The sequence below is a fragment of the Rana temporaria genome, chromosome 12 (genome assembly GCF_905171775.1).
Source record: "Rana temporaria chromosome 12, aRanTem1.1, whole genome shotgun sequence".
Taxonomy (NCBI): Eukaryota; Metazoa; Chordata; class Amphibia; order Anura; family Ranidae; genus Rana; species Rana temporaria.
Genome location: NC_053500.1, coordinates 47,270,710 through 47,290,994, shown reverse-complemented (window position 1 = coordinate 47,290,994; position 20,285 = coordinate 47,270,710). Strand labels below are relative to the sequence as shown.

The window sequence follows — 20,285 nt, the reverse complement described above, 5'->3', positions numbered from 1 at the left end:
TTAGTTCCGCTTTGAGAAAACTGAAATCTGATCAAATGCTTTGTATTGCTACATTGCATATCATCAGTCACTATTGTTATTATTATTATTATACAGGATTTATATAGTGCCAACAGTTTGCGCAGCGCTTTACAACATGAGGGCAGACAGTACAGTTACAATACAATTTAATACAGGAGGAATCAAAGAGCCCTGCTTGTTAGAGATTACAATCTAGGAGACATTAAATTAAATAAATCTGTTATGCTGGTTAATAATATTCTTAAACTGATTATACTCTGCAACAAAAACAAGTCACGTATATTCATTTATTTGAAGCTATGTTTTTTGTATAATGTTTTTGTGAGTGAAATCAAGCTCCTGCTTTACCTTATTCTTTTAGGAGTGTCAAAACACTGTCATAAAGTTATACATTGAGAGAAAAAAAGAATTCAATGGATTTCTTACTTTTGCAAAATAGCTCTTTCCAGACGGTTGGAATAAAAAATGTTTTATAGTTTCCACCATAATTTTTCAAGAATGCTTTCAATTAGAACCATATAGTGTATCCTCTTCCGACTGGGAACTAAGCCCAATTTACAAATGATCATCTGCTGTTTTCAGACATCCCCTCACTCTTTTAAACAAGAATTTCTCTCTGAGAACATATAAAGGCTTTTTCTTTCCCTTGATATACATTCTATCTTTGCCATAATGAACATGAAGGCTGTCATCATTCTGCTGGTTCTGTCATTGGCCACTATATTGGCACTGGTTGTTGTTTTATTGTCAGGAACAGGAAAGTCAAGCCAAAGCTGTGACACGCAATCACACTATCATGGCAATACCAACCCCAATGCTGCACAGAAGAAAAAGATAAGCAATCAAAATGTAATCTTTTCAGACCTGAAACCAGAAGAGTTTTCTGCAACAGTTGACTACCTAAAGAAACATCTTGGTAAGAACTTGGTCAGTGCAGACAATGCAAAGCCTACAGAAAATTGTATTTACTATATTGATGTTAAATATCCTCCAAAACAGAAAGTTCTAGACTATTTAGATAATGGAGCTGAAAAGCCTAACCGGGAGGCACTTGCTGTGGTTTTCTTTGGTGATCAAGAAGAACCCAACATTACCGAATATGTGGTTGGTCCATTTCCAAACCCATCATATCATAAGGATATTACGTTGGAGAAATACAAAGACAAGCTGCCTTATCACCGTCGACCTGTTATCGGAAAAGAGTATGCTGATGCTTACAGTATGGTTTATGAAAGTGAATTTTCTAAAGCTCCTAATTTTTTGAAAGCTCTGGGCTATAATAGAGATAATTTTGCTGCTCTTACAACTGTCCCAAGGGGCTTCAAATCTGGAGACAGAAGTACATGGTTTGTTATGTTTCTTAAAATGAAAGAAAGTTGCTTTTCTGTCCAGCCAGTTGGACTTGAAATTCTTCTTGACCATAAGAGTCTGGATGTCACCAAATGGAAAGTCACCAAAGTTTTTTACAATGGTGTTTACTTCTCGAACATGGCTGATTTGGAAAAACAGTACAATGCTGGAGGAATTAATGTGATTAAGATTGAAAATGTAACTCCAGACAATGACATTGGATCTATGAATCCTAAAACAAATCCAACACCTGGAGCACCTTTTCAGTTTGACCCAGCTGGCAAACGATATACTGTTCAAGACAGCCGGGTAACCTTCCAATCTTGGGACTTTTCATTTGGTCTAAATGTGAACACTGGTCTACGTCTTTTTGACATCAGATTTAATAATGAACGTATTGTTTATGAAATCAGCACTCAAGAGGCAATTGCAGTCTATGGCTCTAATGCACCAGGTGGAATGATCACAAGATACCTTGATGGCAGTTTTGGTATTGGAAGGTTCTCCTTTGAGTTGGTAAGAGGTGTTGATTGCCCTTATCTGGCTACTTATGTTGATACTCACCATCTAATGGAATCTGAGACTCCTGAAACGACCAAAAATTCCATATGCATTTTTGAACATAATACTGGAATGCCTCTTCGTCGACACTATTCTAATATGCACTCTATGTATTATGGAGGACTGACCAACAGTGTTCTGGTTGTCCGAGCTGTGTCAACTCTTATTAACTATGATTATGTATGGGATTTTATATTCTACCAAAATGGAGTTATTGAAGCCAAGATATATGCCACTGGATATATCAGTTCCTCATTCTACTTTGCTGATGGTAAAGATTATGGCTCAAAAGTTGGCGAACATACATTGGGAACACTTCATACGCATTTTATGAATTACAAAGTGGATATTGATGTTGGAGGTAAGATTTATAATCATCTGATTACTGGGAAAGTCATATTGTATAATATAGAGTGTAATACCTTAAAGCGGTGGTTCCCCCTTAAAACACATTTCTAACAATACATTTGGAAGACTGCTTACACTGCGGGTAGGCTGGCTTTTTTTTTTTTTTTTCGTACATACCTCGATATCGCCGTTTCATCCCTCGACTTCCGGGTATGAGTCTTGTGGCGGTGGGCGTTCGTAGTTGATTGACGTTCCTCCGACCGACGCATACTTGACGTCACGACTTTCCGAAAGAAGCCGAACGTCGCTGCGCAGGCGCCGTATAGAGCCGACTCTATACGGCGCCTGCGCAATGACGTTCAGCTTCTGTCGGAATGTCGTGACGCGCAGTATGCGCCGGTCGGAGGAACGTCAATCAACTAGGTCCAGCAAGACTCGTATCCGGAAGCCGAGGGATGAAACGGCGATATGCGATATGATCGAGGTATGTACGAAAAAAATAAATAAAAAGCCAGCCTACCCGCAGTGTAAGCAGTCTTCCGAATGTATTGTTAGAATTTTTTTTTAGGGGGAACCACCCCTTTAAGCCTTCTATGCACACACAATTTTGCATTGTCTTTTTTTTTTTTTGGCATTAGAAAGCATTTTATTTTAAATTGTTCTGCGTTCTGCATGCTATAAAACTGTAAATGGAAAAAGGTAGCACATATGTTACAAATCCTTAAAAAAAATCTAAATATTTTCAGGTGATCTAATTCGTTCTGTTTCCTTTTGATGTCAAGAAAGTTGATTAATCATGCGTACACATAGTTCCACTAATCACAGTGCTTACAAGGGGTTGTAAAGGTTCGTTTTTTATTTTCTAAATAGGTTCCTTTAAGCTAGTGCATTGTTGGTTCACTTACCTTTTCCTTCCATTTCCCGTCTAAAAGTTTATTTTCTTTGTTTTCTTTTAGCCAGATTCAGAGAGCTTTACGCCGGCGTATCAGTAGATACGCCGTCGTAACTCTGAATCTGCGCCGTCGTACATTTAAGTGTATTCTCAAATTGAGATGCACTTAAATGTAGCTAAGATACGACTGTGGGCGCCGTCGTATTTTAGCTGACTATTTACGCCGGCCGCTAGGGGCGTGTACGCTGAATTATGCCTAGAATGCGTAAATCAGCTAAATACGCCTATTCACGAAAGTACGCTTGCCCGTCACAGTAAAGATACGCCGTTTATGTAAGGCGTTTTCAGGCGTAAAGTTAGTCCAACAAAAAGCTGGCCTAGCCAATGTTAAGTATGGACGTCGTTTCCGCGTCAAATTTTGAATTTTTTACATCGTTTGCGTAAGTCGTCCGTGAATGGGGCTGGACGTAATTTACGTTCACGTCGAAACCAATAAGTCCTTGCGGCATAATTTGGAGCATGCGCACTGGGATACGTCCACGGACGGCGCAATGCGCCGTTCGTACAAAACGTCATTTACGTGGGGTCATGGTCTAATTGCATAAAACACGCCCACCTCAACACAATTTGAATTAGGCGGGTTTACGCCGGCCCATTTACGCTACGCCGCCGTAACTTAGGATGCAAGTGCTTTGTGAATACAGCACTTGCCTCTCTGACTTACAGCGGCGTAGCATAAATGCGATACGCTACGCCTGCACAAAGTTAAGCCAGTCTTTCTGAATCTGGCTACTTGTCTGAATTTCTCACTTTCTGTTCCTCCTCAGTAAGGTGTTCAGTAAGCTGTTCTAAATGACTTTCCACCACTCGGATAACGGTGGAAAGCTTACTGAGGAGAAACAGGAAGTGAGAAATTCAGAGAAATTCAATCAAAGAAAAAATTTAGAAGGGAAATTAAAGGAAAAGGTAAGTGAACCAGCAATGCACTAGCTTAAAGGAACCTATTTAGAAAATAAAAGACGAACCTTTACAACCTATTTAAAGTGGAGTTCCACCCATAAATATAACATTACATCAGTAGTTTTAAAAAAAAATTCATTAGTCCTTTATGAAAAATTTTTTTTTTTAGATGCCTTCAAAGTGTTGTTGCTAGGCAGAATAGTTAATCTTCCCACTTCCTGCACCTAGATGCTTAATGCTTCCTAACCTACACCGCACAGACTCCTGGGAATGTAGTGGGTGTAACTTTCCAGGAGTCTGTGCATTCCCCAGTCTCAAAGAATCATGTGACTTGGACAGCACAGGTGCTGAAACCTGATCTGACACTGCTTGTGCAGCACTGAGCATGTGCGAGATTTGCAAGGCTGAAATCCAGGAAGTCATACAGTCTGGCTTCATGATGCCCCCACTTAAGATGGCCCCAGTCAATTTCTATTTTATAAAGTGTCTAAATGCTGTAACAACCTAACAAAACTGACCTTAGTTTACAGACTAACTTTACTAGAATACATTAAGCTTGTGTATTACAGGGGTATTTATATATACAAAGTTAAATTGTGGCCGGAACTCCGCTTTAATATTCTAGTTACGCCTCTGGTCAGTGGAAATGAACATTAAAGAGGGTGAAAGCAACAGGAGAACTATTGGAAAAGGGTCCTCATTAGAAGTAAGTAAAATATTAAGGCAGGACCCTACAGGAGGAGAATGTATCAAAAAGAAGAGCTGAGAAAGGAGTAGTGGGACACAGATAGTTGAATGGTTGGTAGTGCATTATCCCTATGGGTGTAGAGTTGTATATGTACAAGAATCCTCATGTGCCTCTTAATGGAAACAGAAAGTGCCATTCTCTATTTAAATATTACAGTATATTATAAATTGTATATATTTTAGTTTTGTATCAACTTTTTAGGAGAAATGCAATACAAAATGGTTGCTTTATCAGTAGCTCTATATGGCCTATATACAGTATTTCACAAAAGTGAGTACACCCCTCACATTTTTGTAAATATTTTATTCTATCTTTTCATGTGACAACACTGAAGAAATTACACTTTGCTACAATGTAAAGTAGTGAGTGTACAGCGTGTATAACTGTATACATTTGCTGTTCCCTCAAAATAACTCAACACACAGCCATTAATGTCTAAACCTCTGGCAACAAAAGTGAGTACACCCCTAAATGTCCAAATTGGGCCCAAAGGGTCAATATTTTGCGTGGCCACCATTATTTTCCAGCACTGCCTTAACCCTCTTGGGAATGGAGTTCACCAGGGCTTCACAGGTTGCCACTTGAGTCCTCTTCCACTCCTCCATGACGACATCACAGAGCTGGTGGATGTTAGAGAATTTGCCCTGGTTAAAACTGAACTTGGATCAGTTATAGTTCATACAAAAATTTGGACTATCCTACATGTTTACTAATAGATAACAGACTGAAGAAATACATATACTACCTATATTTATGTAATGCTAGCTTTTTATGTAGTGATTCATAAGACATGATAACGACCCCAAACACACCTCCAAGACGACCACTGCCTTGCTAAAAAACCTGAGGGTAAAGGAGATGGACTGGCCAAGCATGTCTCCAGACCTAAACCCTATTGAGCATCTGTGGGGCATCCTCAAAAGGAAGGTTAAGGAGTGCAAATTCTCTTTTTCTTACGCTTTTCAGATGCTTTTTTTCAACACAAAACAGTTAAAAACTCCTCAGTAGGAAAGGGCCCTTACACACGGAACGCCATACTTTGCAAGCCATCTTCCTTTTCACCTCCTCTCTCTTTGGAAACACCACAGAGTTGGAACCATTTATCCATGTATACTAAGTCCATAGCATACATCTTACATCACCAAGTATGATCAATGTGCCCTCATTGGTATACCCGTCTCTACCAATCTCCCAGTCTATAGCCCAGCCGGGCATGTTTTTAGATAACACACTAAATGACAGCTACAGAATGTCTGCTCCTGTGTATGGCATTCAAAGCATTCTTCCAGTATGTCAGTTTGATGTTAGATGTTACGATTATCCTAAAATTCCTTTATTGTTGAATATTAGAAGCAAATGCAATATTAAGGCAGGACCCCACAGGAGGAGAATGTAACAAAAAGAAGAGCTGAGAAAGGAGTAGTGGGACACTGAGATAGTTGAATGGTTGGTAGTGCATTATCCCTATGGGTGTAGAGTTGTATATGTACAAGAATCCTCATGTGCCTCTTACCGGGCCTATGGCCAGGAGTTTGGCACAATATGGTGAAGGGATTAATCTACCATCAGGGGTAGCTGTTTTATCCAAAAAGAGATGGGACAGAGACATGCTTGGTTTGGTTTTAACACACAGCCAAATGCAAGTCCCCTCAGGGACCCCTTTAACTCCATTTCACAAAACTTCTTGGGTTGCTTGACACTCTCAGGGAGTATAAGTTCCTTAGGTTCCCTCCCTCTGCAACTCAGATACAACACCCAATTTGGCAGAGGTAGCTAGGCAAATGATCTGCAGTCAAGGGAGTGGCCCCTTACTGTCAGAACCAGCGGCAAAATCGCTGTAAAAACTTTGAAGTCGCAGTAGTGTGAAAGGGGCCTAACAGTTTAAAAAAAATGTACATTTCCAGTACATGCCGAAGCGTAGCACTCCCATTGGTTGGGCTCTCAACCAAACTGTCAAACCATCCAATGGCTGGAGTCATAACTGATCATATGTGCAGCATCATAACAGTTGTAGATTAAACAGAGGCCAAGATGGCAGTTTCCTTGTACGTGCCGAAATGTAGCACTCCCATTGGTTGGGCTCTCAACCAAACTGTCAAACCATCCAATGGCTGGAGTCATAACTGATCATATGTGCAGCATCATAACAGTTGTAGATTAAACAGAGGCCAAGATGGCAGTTTCCTTGGCTGAAAACTATAAGAGGGCTTACTTTCACTTTAATGCCTGCTTACCTTATAAAATAAATTCATATATTTCCACACTTTTAATAAACTAATAGTGTTGCTATTTCTTCAATTGTATTAATCTATTGCAGTGAGGCTGCATTAACAGTAATAATTATGCCTTTTTTTTACTTTTTTTTAAAAAGAGCAATATATAGGATTAAAGGAGAGCAAGTTATCAACACCACCTTCCCTGACCACCACTTTAACCAAAATCATTCCCACTCCCCCAAGGAGTGCTGTTGATTAGAGCAGTGTTCAGGAGGCTGTGTTGGAGAGCTGGGCTGCTGCTTGTGTTTGAAAAGTCAGTCCAACTCTACTAATACTGCAAGCGTTCAAGAAATGTATACAAAAATGTAAAAAGTGGCATATTTGTTACTGTATAAACAGCCTGGCTGCATTTCAGTAAATTAGAGGGTTCAATTGAAATTTAGGCACACAAATAAATATACAGTACATAGGTTCATAAAGTAAATAAACACTTGTTTTTTATAATTTATACAATATGTTTTTTTATAGGCATCGCTAATTCTGTTATGACCCAAGATATGCAGTTTAATCCTTTAAACATACCGTGGCAGACAGATGTCAAGGTACAGAGGCCAAAGGTGGTGCGGAACACTCTGGAGACTGAAAATAAAGCTGCATTTGAGCAGGATGCCAAGATGCCCCGGTATATCCATATTGCCAGTAATTCCACAAACAAATGGGGTCACCCTCGTTCCTACAGAATCCAGATAGTCAGCTTTGCTGGAGAACCGTTGCCAAAAGAAAGTCCTGAGGAGAAAGCAATGGGATGGGCCAGGTAAGGAATAGTGCTGAGCAAATCAATGATGAAATCAGATATGATCAACCTAAAGTTGGCCTTACATGGATCAAAGTTTGGCCGGTTCAGCAGGAACCGGACCAATTCGCAATCCATTTATGGCCATCCTGTTCAAGAGGAGATTGATCTAAGATTTTCTGTTTTTCCTGAATATTTGCATGTAAATGTGTCCATTACTCTCCAGATCAGAAAAAAATAGGGAATCATGTAATCTTGAGGTCTCATAATGCGCAATATTCTTTTAATAAGCCAGAGAAATTAGTCATGTGACTTTAAAGGTACACTGGCATGTTGCCTATTCAGGCCCCCTTACCCACTGCTCCCTCATGTGTGCCTATCTGTGGGAAGCCTAACGCCTAGCTCACCTTAGCACCATTTATCCCCACACTCATTCTGTCCATAGAAAGTTCTCTCTTTTAATTGTAATCCACACTTACTGTATGTCAAGTTGTATTGTTGTCTGTGAAGACGGCACCTGCCATACACTGGTACAATGGCAATTATTATTATTATACAGGATCTATATTAGACTGAAATTCGAAAATCGAAAATCAGAACATTTGAAAATAAATGAGAATGCAAAAGAAGAACAAAAATTAGAAAATCTGATATAATAACTAACTAATAATTACTTAACCATTACTAACTATTAAATTATAGGTATTGCAATTTCCTTTCAAATTAGGCTGATAGTGAATGTAACGAATACAAATGTATCCAAAGTTACACATTTTCCAAAATAAAGAATGCTGCATCTAAACGAATGGAACATAATGAATACAAAATAATAAATAGCAATAATAAAGCCTTATTATTATTATAATTAATTAGTTCTGTTACATTTGTTAAGATGCGAAATTCATTATTTTGGATAATTCGTAACTCAAATTTGTAACTCGGATAATTCCTAATTCAGATAAATTTGTATACGTTACAATAACTTACAATAACTGACAGCCAAATTTGAAAGGAAATTCCAATACCTCAAGTTTTATAGTAATTTATTATTAGTTAGTTATTATTTTGAATTTACGGATTTTGAGTATTCAAATTTACGAATTATGAATATTGAATATATGGTTTTCGGATTTTTGAATTTTCTAATTTTTCGGATTTTCTAATGTACGAATTTCGATCATAACGAATGACTCGAAAAATGGAAAAAAAAATGATACTAAAACTTTTTTTTTTTTTCGGCAGTGCATGTGTCTAATTTATTTAGCTCTGACAGTTTGTGCAGCACTTTACAAGCATTTTAAATGCTATCCCAATCCACTAATACAGTAGCAAGCGATGCACCAACACTACAGGACACTAGAAACGCACATGCTTGGTACACTTTGTTGAAGACAATAACCTGCATCTATTTGCTATTTGGCCCTGAAAGAATGTATATAAAGCCATGGCTTGCCATATGTCTTGGCTGTCACATTTTGGTGTGTTTACACCTATCTGTAATATATAAAGAAAGCCTGCTAGGGCTGGAGGTGTGGTAGGGTATATCCCCTATGAAAGTGCACATAGGGGTCTATTTATCAATGTTTCACCCAAAGTTCACACATCTTTCACCCATGGATTACACATTTTAAATCAAAGCCTAATGTAAAAATTTGTGAATATTGGGTGAAAGTCGGTTGATTTAGTGGTAAAAACATTGAAATCACCCAACTCTGGTCTTAAATTTTTCAAAATGTATCTTTTAATAGTTAAAATATTTTAGCAAATGATTTTAACTTATGGATCATACAATCCTAAATATTTCAGAATGTTGAAACATTCCAAAGTCATTGTGCGATTCAATAGTAATGTCCATTATAAGGAATTTGAGCTGATTTACTAAAGGATATGTGCAAATCATATTCTATACAAGTTCCTATGAATTTGCAATGTCCCAAACAGAATCCAAATGGATTTTTACAATGAATACTCTAGCACCTTAGGGCCTCAACTTACAGACAGATCTCTACTTTTGATTGACTATCTTACCGACATGGAGCTATAGGACAGACCAATTCATCTTAGTTCAGCAATACAAAGTTTGAACTTTTATTTTGACCAATTATTTTATACCTAACCTCAAATAAACTTCTGGAATTTCCGGTTACCAGAAGTTTGTAAAAAACCTAAGGTTCATAATGGACATTTATATAATAAGCTGCCTACTAAGGAGCATACAAAATTATTTTGAGCCTAAAAGTGCTTATATTTAAAAAAAAATTATTATCTTTTTTATTTTTATACCTAACTTGCATCTTGGTGATAAGCACTTTTTTGTTTTTTATTTCTCTGGAAGATATTACAATAACATTTTAATATTTTTTTATATTTTTCATTATCTTTATACTTAAACTTTTTTTTTAAGAAAAGCATCCAATGACAGTCATGCCGCGTACACACAACCGTTTTTCGGGTTCTAAAAAATGAAGTTTTTAAGGGTCTAGAAAAAAACAACGTTTTTTTCAACCCGATCATTAAAAACGACCTTGCCTACACACGATCGTGAACAAAAATGCTCTAGTAAAGCGCGGTGACGTACAACACGTACGATGGCACTATAAAGGGGAAATTCCATTCGGATGGCGCCACCCTTTGGACTGCTTTAGCTAAATTCATGTTAGTAAAAGACGATTCGCGCTTTTCTGTCTGTTACAGCGTGATGAATGTGCTTACTCCATTACGAACAGTAGTTTTACCAGAACGAGTGCTCCCGTCTTATAACATGCTTCTGAGCATGCGCATTTTTTTCACGTCGTTAAAGCCCACACACAACCATTTTTTACAACCTTAAAAACGACAACGTTAAAAACGGCGTGAAAAAATAGAGCATGTTCGAAATTTTTAATGCCCATTTTTTAGATCGTGAAAAATGCTCTGAAGCCCACACACGATAGTTTTTAATGACATTAAAAAAAATACGTAACTTTTTAGAACCCGAAAAACGGTCGTGTGTACGCGGCATCAGAGTATCCTGCAGTGATATCCCACGTGCGCATCTACACGGCTCTCTCTAAAACCTGCTGTCCCACAGGCCACAAGACAAGTCATGTCTTCATATTGAAACCAAAACACATTATTGGAATACTTTATCTGTACTGTGAGACCCTACATAAATAATTATCACAGAAGGAATAGGCCAAGTTTAGCCTGTATTGCAAAGCCTAGCTGTTATTATTTAAGGTCACTTTAAATCCTTAGTGAACTGTTCGTATAGAATTATTTACTGTTTCACAGATGTTTAAACAATAGCCAGTGCAGGAGTTTCCATAAGTTGGTGCAATATATTTCCATAAATATTGGGACATCTATGTCTTTATGGACCTTGCTTTGTGCACTGGTCCAAATCATTTGGAGGAGGAGTATTATGTGTGGGGTTGTTTTTCAGGGGATTGGCTTGCCCCCTTAGTTCCAGTGAAGGGAACTCTTTGGCTACTTTTACACTGAGGAGGTTGAGGTATTTTAGCACTAGGAATTGCCTCTGAAAACCGCCTGAAAACCTCCTCCCATTCATTGCAGTGTGTCTTTTCACACTGGGGCGATGAGCCTCTTGGACATTATGAAAAGTCCTGCAAGCAGCATCTTTGGGGCAGTTTGGGAGCACTGTAATTAGCGCTCCCAAAACTCCCTGCCCATTGCAATGAATGGGCAGCACTTCCAAAGCACTGCAAAAAACACAATTTTTTGGATAAAAAAGCACTGAAAAGTGCCCCTAAAACATTGCTAAAGTGCCGCAAAAAAGAGTGGCGCTTTAGCACTAACGACACAGGTGCTCAGTGTGAAGGTAGCCTGACGGCATCAGCATACCAAGACATTTTCATGCTTTCAACTTTGTGGAACAGTTTGGGGATGGCTCCTTTCTGTTCCAACATGACTATGCATCAGTGCACAAAGCAAGGTCTATAAAGACATGGGTGAGCGAGTTTGGAGTGGAGGAATTTGATTGGCCTGTATATAGTCCTGACCTCAACCCGATAGAACACCTTTTGGATTAATTAGTGCAGAGACTGCATGCCAGGCCCTCTTGTCCACATCAGTGCCTGACCTCACAAATGCGCTTCTGGAAGAATGTTCACACATTCCCATAGATACACTCCAGAAGAGTTGAAGCTGTTATAGCTGCAAAGGGTGGGCCAACTCAATATTGAATCCTTCGGACTAAGACTGTGATGCCATTAAAGTTCATGTGCGTGTAAAGGCAGGTGTCCCAATACTTTTGGTAATATAGTGTACTTTGAATACAGATTCTAGTCATAAATAACTATACAAACATGCCTATCAGCAGTAGCTTCTCCACATCACACACAGGCTGCCTCCCAGGTGGAGATACCCCAGGAGAGAGCACTCTGATCATACCCTCCCAAACATTTATCTCTCCCCCCAGCCACACCTTATAAATCAGCCACCCAACAATTGGCTAAGCTCAGATATATATTCCTAATCCAATATGACTGATTCTCCCACACTATTTCTTGAACATTTTTCCAGAGGCAGGCAGAAGCAATTAACCACCAGGTTTAGGGATAAACCTGATCAGATCTAAAAAGGTAAATTACAGCTTAGCTGGTTACAACAAAACAATACACCAAATTAGCCAGCCAGGGCAGGGGCGCTACACTTGGAGGTTCAATGAGCACGGAAAACTAGGACAACACAATACGCCTTGACTGATAGTGTGTGAGCTGCTAGATAGGTTCAAGATCTGCATCATGAACAAATGATGCAACCATACAGGTAATGCAATGATTTTTAACTGCTTTAGGCCCATTCAGTAAAGACTAAAAGCACAGTAATCACAAAACGGCACTGAAAACCACATTGAATTAAACTGAAAAACAATTGTCAAGCATGGTAAATTTATTTTTTATTTTTGATAAGGTATAAGCTAGCAGTGACCAAGCGTAAGGAAGAAGAATATGAGAGCAGTTCCATCTTCAATCAAAATGACCCTTGGACTCCTAGTGTAACTTTCTCCAAATTCATAAATGATGAGAATATTCAAGATCAGGTGAGTTGAAGTTGGGATCAGGTGAGTTAAAGTTTTTTGAAAGTCTGACTTTATCCAAGTAGATTGTGACGCACTGTCTGGCACCTAGCCTGGGTGCCTCCATCAAGATACAGCTTCCTCCACTCTGGAACCAGGAACCAGGTATTATAGCTGAGAATTGCACCCCAGAACTGGACAACACTAGCTTAGGTGCAAGCTGGAACTGACTTTATTTTAAATTCACACAGAATATCACACATCAGGTAAGAGCTGAATCACATTATCCTAAACAATGCAAACCGTAAACAGTAATGTCAGTACATTTAATAAATAGCTAACTTAAACATAAACAGTAAGCTCATTAAACAGTAAGCTTATTAACACTTAGTCATCTAGACAAGCCTAGGTGTAGGCAGGGCCGGCCTTAGGTGTTCAGGCGCCCTGTGCGAGCAAATCCTGTGGCGCCCCCCCCCCCCATCTTCACAGATAGATAGATAGATAGATTTAAAAAAATGAGAAAGAAAGAAAGAAAGAAAGGGAGGAGAAAGAAAGAAAGAAAGGGAGGAGAAAGAAAGAAAGAAAGGGATGAGAAAGACAGACAGACAGACAGACAGACAGACAGACCTCTGGGCTATCCAAATCTAATTAACCAGCTTTCTTTTCACATACATCTTTTTGTTGTGTTTCAAGTTGGCAGAGACCATCATGGCTTCCTTGACTGGTAAATGTGGTAATGTCATCTTGCATTATACAGTATAACAGGACATCTTCCTAAATTCTTATAGCTCTCTCGAATCCCAGGGCCCATAGTCAGTAGGCAAAAGCCCCTGTCCCGGTTGGGTCTGGCACATAGATATTTCCATTTCAGGTGAACACAGGCGGCTCCTTATATCCGTTTCTCAGATATCTTACAATAGTTTATGCCTCAATAATATTTCTGCAAGGTGGAATGACAGTTAAAATTGTTAAATTGTTAAATTCCAGCCATGTACAGTATGTATATTCCACATTATATTTTACTGTAGCGTAGAACATATTTAAGGAAGTCGGTTCTCTGGAGTCCCTTCGAAATTATGAAGTTAGTATTTGATTCAATGTGTAAGCAACAATGCAAAATTGAAATATTTCACATGAACTTTATGATATTGATCTGTTAACAAATATTGTCCTTAAGTCCTGGTTCCAACCGGTGTGGCTTTGAAATCGCGCTACTCCTGCGAGATTTCAAAGCTGCACATCAGTGCGATTTGCACTGCTGATTTTATTGCAGTTTGCGACTTCATTTAACAGAAGCTTATGCAACGGCAATGAAATCTGTACAGAGTAGTGTAGGAATCTTTTTTTAAAATCGCTGTAATATGAGTCACTGCGATATGAATGGTTCCATTGCTGGCAATAGGGTGCAACTTGTCATGCGATTTGCTAAGTCGCACCAGTGTGAACGGGGGCTTAAGCAGAACTACACTGCATTTGAGCAACACAAACCAAAAACGCCATTTCATTTATTTTTTACTATTGAAAGCAACTCCCCATCTCCCAATCCATCCATGCTTTTTTTTTTGAGAGATCACTTTGAAAAACACCCCCTAGCAGTTTTGGCCATGGCCAATTTGAGTAAGGGCAGATGATTTATATAGCACCCAGGTGTCAAACTGGCAGTCCTCCAGCTGTTGCGGAACTACACGAGGCATTGCTAGGCTGACAGTTACACCCCTGCAAGGTTTGTTTTGCTGTCTGTGCCCCTGTTCAGAAGATGTCACCTCACTTTCTGTCCCTGTCACAATCGGATTTAGAAAATTTTGGGTTGTCATGGAAACATTAATTGGTAATAAAGCTTCAGCAGAGACACCTTACCATGATAATTCGTACAGCAGTGAATTTCCCTTCCTAGGGGTAGAGTTCCTCTCACTTCCTGTTGTCTCCCTCCGTTTATAAATATGAGTCGTATGTAAGTCTGATATTTGTAACTCGGAGACTACCTGTACAGTAGAACCTTGGATTACGGGTATAATTTGTTCCAGAATACAATACGCAGAATATACAGGATGCAGATATGAAGATATGCAGTAATGACAGTACAGTAAAAGGCAACCACTACTCTGTTGAAACAAATGAAGCAACAGAGATAACCCAACTTGCTTCAAGTCAGCGATATTAGTTCTCTTCTTCAGGGGTAGGTGGTTAGACACAGGACGTGAATACGTCATACAACTTTCATAGAAATCAAAGATCTTGCATCCAGATTAAAATATTGGAAAAATGCTGCAGCCTTACACCAACCAGTTGGGGTCCAGGTATGGATGCACACAAAAGAGCAGCCCGAGGCCCAAAATAATCACCCACAAAGGGTGTATTAGAGCATCTTTGAGTGTCTCCGAGCATCACCAGTTCCCCCGCACCTCTGGCCAAATGTGGTACTGCACACCCCAGCGGCTTAAATCTTACTCATCTTGCGAGACATCGCTCACATGGCGAGTCAGGATTTTTTGTTAAATAACTCATATTGCGATACGCTCGTAAACCGCGTTACTCGCAATATGAGTTCCACTTTACTGCTAAATGTGTGCTAATTTTGGACTACAGGCTGGTGACTTAACAACTCTAAAAATTCTCTTTGTTAAGGTAGTGAATATCTCAGGATAAACTAAAGTATATGTAAAGGCAAAGGGAAACCTCCCCAGTGGGACACAGTCAAAATAACCTGATAAGAGTGTATCCCTTCCCTACTCTATCCAAAACCCATCAAAATTCCAATAACTGTTGAAGAGGTCATGCAAAAAAATCTAGACACTCAATTCTATTGCAAAAATGTATTCTCTCACGATATTTGGGTTGCTCTGTATTCTGCATGATCTCACTGGAAGAAGAAGCCAACGCCACGGTCACCTAAGCACCGTACATTAAAGATTGGGGTAAGATAAGTATAAAATCAAATCTATTTATTTATTTTTTATTGGTAATTTATGGACCAACTGCAATTTAGAAAAGGAGTGTGTGGGGGGGGGGGGGCAGTATATATGGACCTTGCTTTGCACCACAAGCTCTGTTTTAATGTTAATATTTTAGTTCCAAAGGAGACTATATCATTAGGATTTAGCAACTTTCCATTTTTGAATCAATACTGTTTTTATTAAGACATTCATTATTTTTCAATGGGAAACATGAGATTTACCATTATGGATTTGAATACAAAGGGCTAAAAGACTACAATATTAGTACTAGTAACTTCCTTAGTCTGGTTCTGCTCTGTATCTTATGAAGCATTTATCAGTATAGTACAATTCTCACTGACACGTCTCTTCCACAGGATTTGGTGGCTTGGATTACAGTTGGATTTCTTCATATACCCCACTCAGAGGACCTTCCAAACACTGCCACTCCAGGAAATGGTGTTGGGTTCTTTCTCAGGCCCTACAACTATTTTGACATTGATCCCTCGATCTACTCTCCAGATAGTGTTTATTTTCAGAGTAAACAGGATTACAGTTCATGTGATGTTAACCAAATGGCTTGTTTGTCCAAAACAGGGTCTTGTGTTCCCAAGATCCCTCCTTTCACTTATGAAGGCTTTAAGAATCTTGTGAATTTATAAGTCAAAGTATATACATGTGTTCTGTGACAACTAGAGGATGTATGATCTGCTGCAAACTAAAAGCAACACAATTTTTAGGCTTTGGATAGTGTGGAGAGTGCATAGAACACCTGTCAGGTTTTTATTGCTGTCTGTGTCCCCGTTAAAGAGATTCACCCTCTCTTTTTGTCCTGTTATCCATTATTATTAAAAGTGAAAGTAAAAGAAAATCCTACATTTTAGGTTGTACTCAGAGAAGTAATACAGAGGAAATCTTCCAATGGGGGCATTCGCTCTGTTGACCTCAGGGTTCCCAAGGAATTCCCTTAATTTGGAGGGATTTCCTCTCACTTCCTGTTTGGCTATGGGACAGGAAGTGAAGGGAAATCTCCCCAATGGGACACCACTTCCTGTTTGGCTATGGGACAGGAAGTGAAGGGAAATCTCCCCAATGGGACACAGATGGTGAAAAATAATCTGACACGGGTATAACTCTCCCTTGCTCTGGCCAAAATAAAAATAAAGTTTTGCCTGTAGTTCTACTTTAAGTAACAAGTACAAATGCGTAAGAGGGGCCTTCAAGTGCAGATCTTGCTCTAAGAAAGTGGGAAAATGTTGTGTTTGAATTGCTATACAAAAATGATGCCCCACAAACTTTTGTTCCATTTGTTTGATGAATTGATGCTTGGAGTGGCTGAGATTAGCAATCACAGAGATGTTTTAACATTTTGGGAAAGCTCTGTTTATGGTTACTGTCGCTCCCTCTGCTTTGGGGTACTTAAAGCTTGACAAAAAAAGCTACCCTTGTAGTGTGCCCCTTCGAAACTGGGTTAACTGCTTGTTAAAGTGAAACATCAACCCCCCTTTTTTTAACCTGTTATGTTAAGTTGTCCTCAATTCACATATTCACATGCCCAGCGAATCAAGCACTGTTCTGCTCCAATATGTTGCCCCACCGCCATAGCCCAGCCCCATGTCACAGTCTTCTTCCTTTATGCCAACGGAAGCCAGTTATCCCTTCTGGTTCTTGCATTCTCGCCGATGATGTTCCATTAGGGTGGTGGGGCTGGAGTAGGAACATTTTTAAAAATCATATAAAAGAAAAAAAAATCTTTTCACATTAAGGGGGGGGGGGTTCAGGGAAGAAAATACATTTTAGGAGAGAGCTTTAGGTGAAGGGCTAAAAAAAAAAAGTTGTACTGCTTACCTTATTCTTTACACCAACAGTCTTCCTCCAACCTGTGCAAAAGGTTCCCCAAAATCTCTTCTGTAAGGTTCTCCAGCCAGCTGTCGTATGCTGATGTCATCAAGTAAAATGCTGGACCAATGGTCCTACAATGCATATAAGGACAGCAAGGGCCTGGCCACAACCTGAAGTGTGAGAGAGAGGTGGAGAGTGCTGAAACAAGGAAAAAGGTAAGTATTACACCTCATTCCCCAGCCCGTAGACTTAAAAGGAGAAGTACAGCCAAAGCTCATTTGGCTGTACTTCTCCTGTTGATCACTGGAGTGCAGTTTATTCTGCACTCCTGTGATCTGTTTTCAGCAGACAGCAGGCTGCAGCCCACTGTCAGTTGATGTCACAGAGCCAGTCCAGACTCGTGCAAGATCGTGACAATGAAGTCGGGATCTACCCACATGCCTGGAACAGAACCCGGCTCAGGCTCTCAGTGATCTGCTGAGAGCCTAAACTGACCGCTCCCACCCCTCAACAGCCCAGTGCTCCAGTGAGTGCGGGGGGGGGGGGTGGAGGGGCAGAGCAGAGAGCAGTGAGTGACAGTCACCAGCTCTCTGCTCAGGGAGTTCTGAGAACTGAGCAATCAGCTGTGTTTGATAGCTCGGTTGTCAGAGTTAGAGCTGGCGGGGGACAAATGTAGCATCGGGCTGATGCTGCATCCACCTAGGTAAGTATGATGCTTCTCTTTTAACTAGTGTTTAGCCATTGCAGTGCCAGAGATCCCTATTGCAAGGGTAGATTTTTTGTACTTCCTGGTGCTCACCTTTAAATCAGCCCCATCCTGGGTCAAATGTTACAAGTGGTCCTCAAATGTGTGGTCTTTGTTTCACGACCCTTGGTAATAAGAGAATGATGTAAAGCTTAAAACTGACTTAATAAAAATTGTGTTAAGCCTAGGTTCACATTGATGTGATTTGCCAAATCGACAGCTATTGCCAGCAATGGTACCATCGGAATCGGTGCAACGCCACACCGATTGCCAAAAGTAGTTTCTGTACTACTTTTGGTGATTTTGGATGCGATTTCAATAGATATCTGTGCAGGAACCCGCACAGATGTCTCTGAAATTGCCCCCGAAGTTCAGCTGAACTCATACAATTTCAATCCCGCTGTCAGTGTGAACCAGTGTTGCCAACCTACCAGATTGAAATTTACTGGCACGACACCCGAAATTTAGTGGCGCAGCCACGTTTTTACTGGCATTTCACAAAAGTTACTAAATTACATTTTTAGGTGCAAATTTTAGTATTTAGGCTACAAACAAGTACGCTAGGCAAATAGCAAGGTGATTTAAGGTATATATTAAGGTAAAATTATTTTTGATATAATAAGGGCAAATTATTTAGTCACATCACCCCCTGCCTCCATCCCCCTCTGCCACCAACACCCCCCTCTGCGGTGCCACAATCTCCCCCTGCCTCCAATCTCCCCCAGGCCCCCTGCCTCAAATCATCCCCTGCCTCCATCGTCCCCTCCCTCCATCCCCCTCTGCTGTGCCACCAACAACCCCTGTCTCCATCCCCCAACCTCTGTGCTGCCACCATCCCCCTGTGCGGTGCCACCAACACCCCCTGCCTCCAATCACCCTGTGCCACTAACACCCCTTGCCTCCAATCTTCCCCTATCTCCATTGCCCCCTGCCTCCATCCCCCTCTGCGGTGCCACCGCAGCCACCATTACCCCCTGCCTCCAATCTCCATGCGCAGTTCCAAGCCGAACTGATCTTGACTATTTTTACTGGCACATTCCCACAACCACGGACATTTACGAACGAGGGAAAAAAGTGCCCGTTTTTACGAACTGTCATTAAAAATACGGACGGTTGGCAACACTGGTGTTAACCTAGGCTTATTTACAGAGCAGATCCTGCTTGGTTTACGCTGTCTCTGTGTAGAAGCGATCACCTTAGTAGAGACAGGCTTTGCTTCCTTATGTCAGAGCTGCCCCCCTGATGACTGCTGGTGTGATGGCTTATAGTTCAATATTTTTATTGAAAAGATCTTAACAGTAACAAATATATAATTTAAACAATGGCCCGTTCTTGGGTTGTCATCATATCAAGGACATAAGTCCATAAAGTAAAAACAAAGATAATATAGACCATCGTCAAAGAAACGAACATTAGCAATGGGATGTTCTCAGGTACGTTTTTTCATATAAAAAAAAAAGAGTATTAATCATTATCACAAGGTAGGAAACATGGGACTGATCCACAAGGAATGAATTCTAATCAGTAACTTGAATTTCAACCAGGTATTAAAAGATACAGGAATAAATGCATAGTATGGGGAGATAGGGAGGGGAGGGTGTGGGGGAAGCAGTGGATAGGGAATAATGAGAAAGCCCTGTACCTATTTCTGAGAATACCATCAAAAACAGAACCATATAAGGCCCTAAAGACAACCTGGTACAAACAAGACTAAGCTACAGAAAAAAGAGAATGAAAATCAGAATGAAGAAAGAAACAAAAAGCCGGTTAGCCCAGGGGTTAGGGAGCCGAAATATTTTGTATCCACGGATCCCATATTTTATCCAACTTCTTAGTGTTGTTATGAAGTGTATGAG

General features: G+C 40.0%; 1 protein-coding gene across 1 annotated transcript; it reads left to right on the top strand.

Moving 5' to 3' along the window:
* Positions 1–567: 567 nt before the first annotated feature.
* AOC3 (amine oxidase copper containing 3) lies at positions 568–16,870 on the top strand. Its single transcript, XM_040329830.1, has 4 exons — positions 568–2,293; positions 7,625–7,910; positions 12,804–12,933; positions 16,220–16,870. Exons 1-4 carry the CDS (start codon positions 694–696, stop codon positions 16,502–16,504), a joined length of 2,301 nt encoding a protein of 766 aa, XP_040185764.1. The 5' UTR covers positions 568–693; the 3' UTR covers positions 16,505–16,870.
* The last annotated feature ends 3,415 nt before the right edge of the window (positions 16,871–20,285 follow it).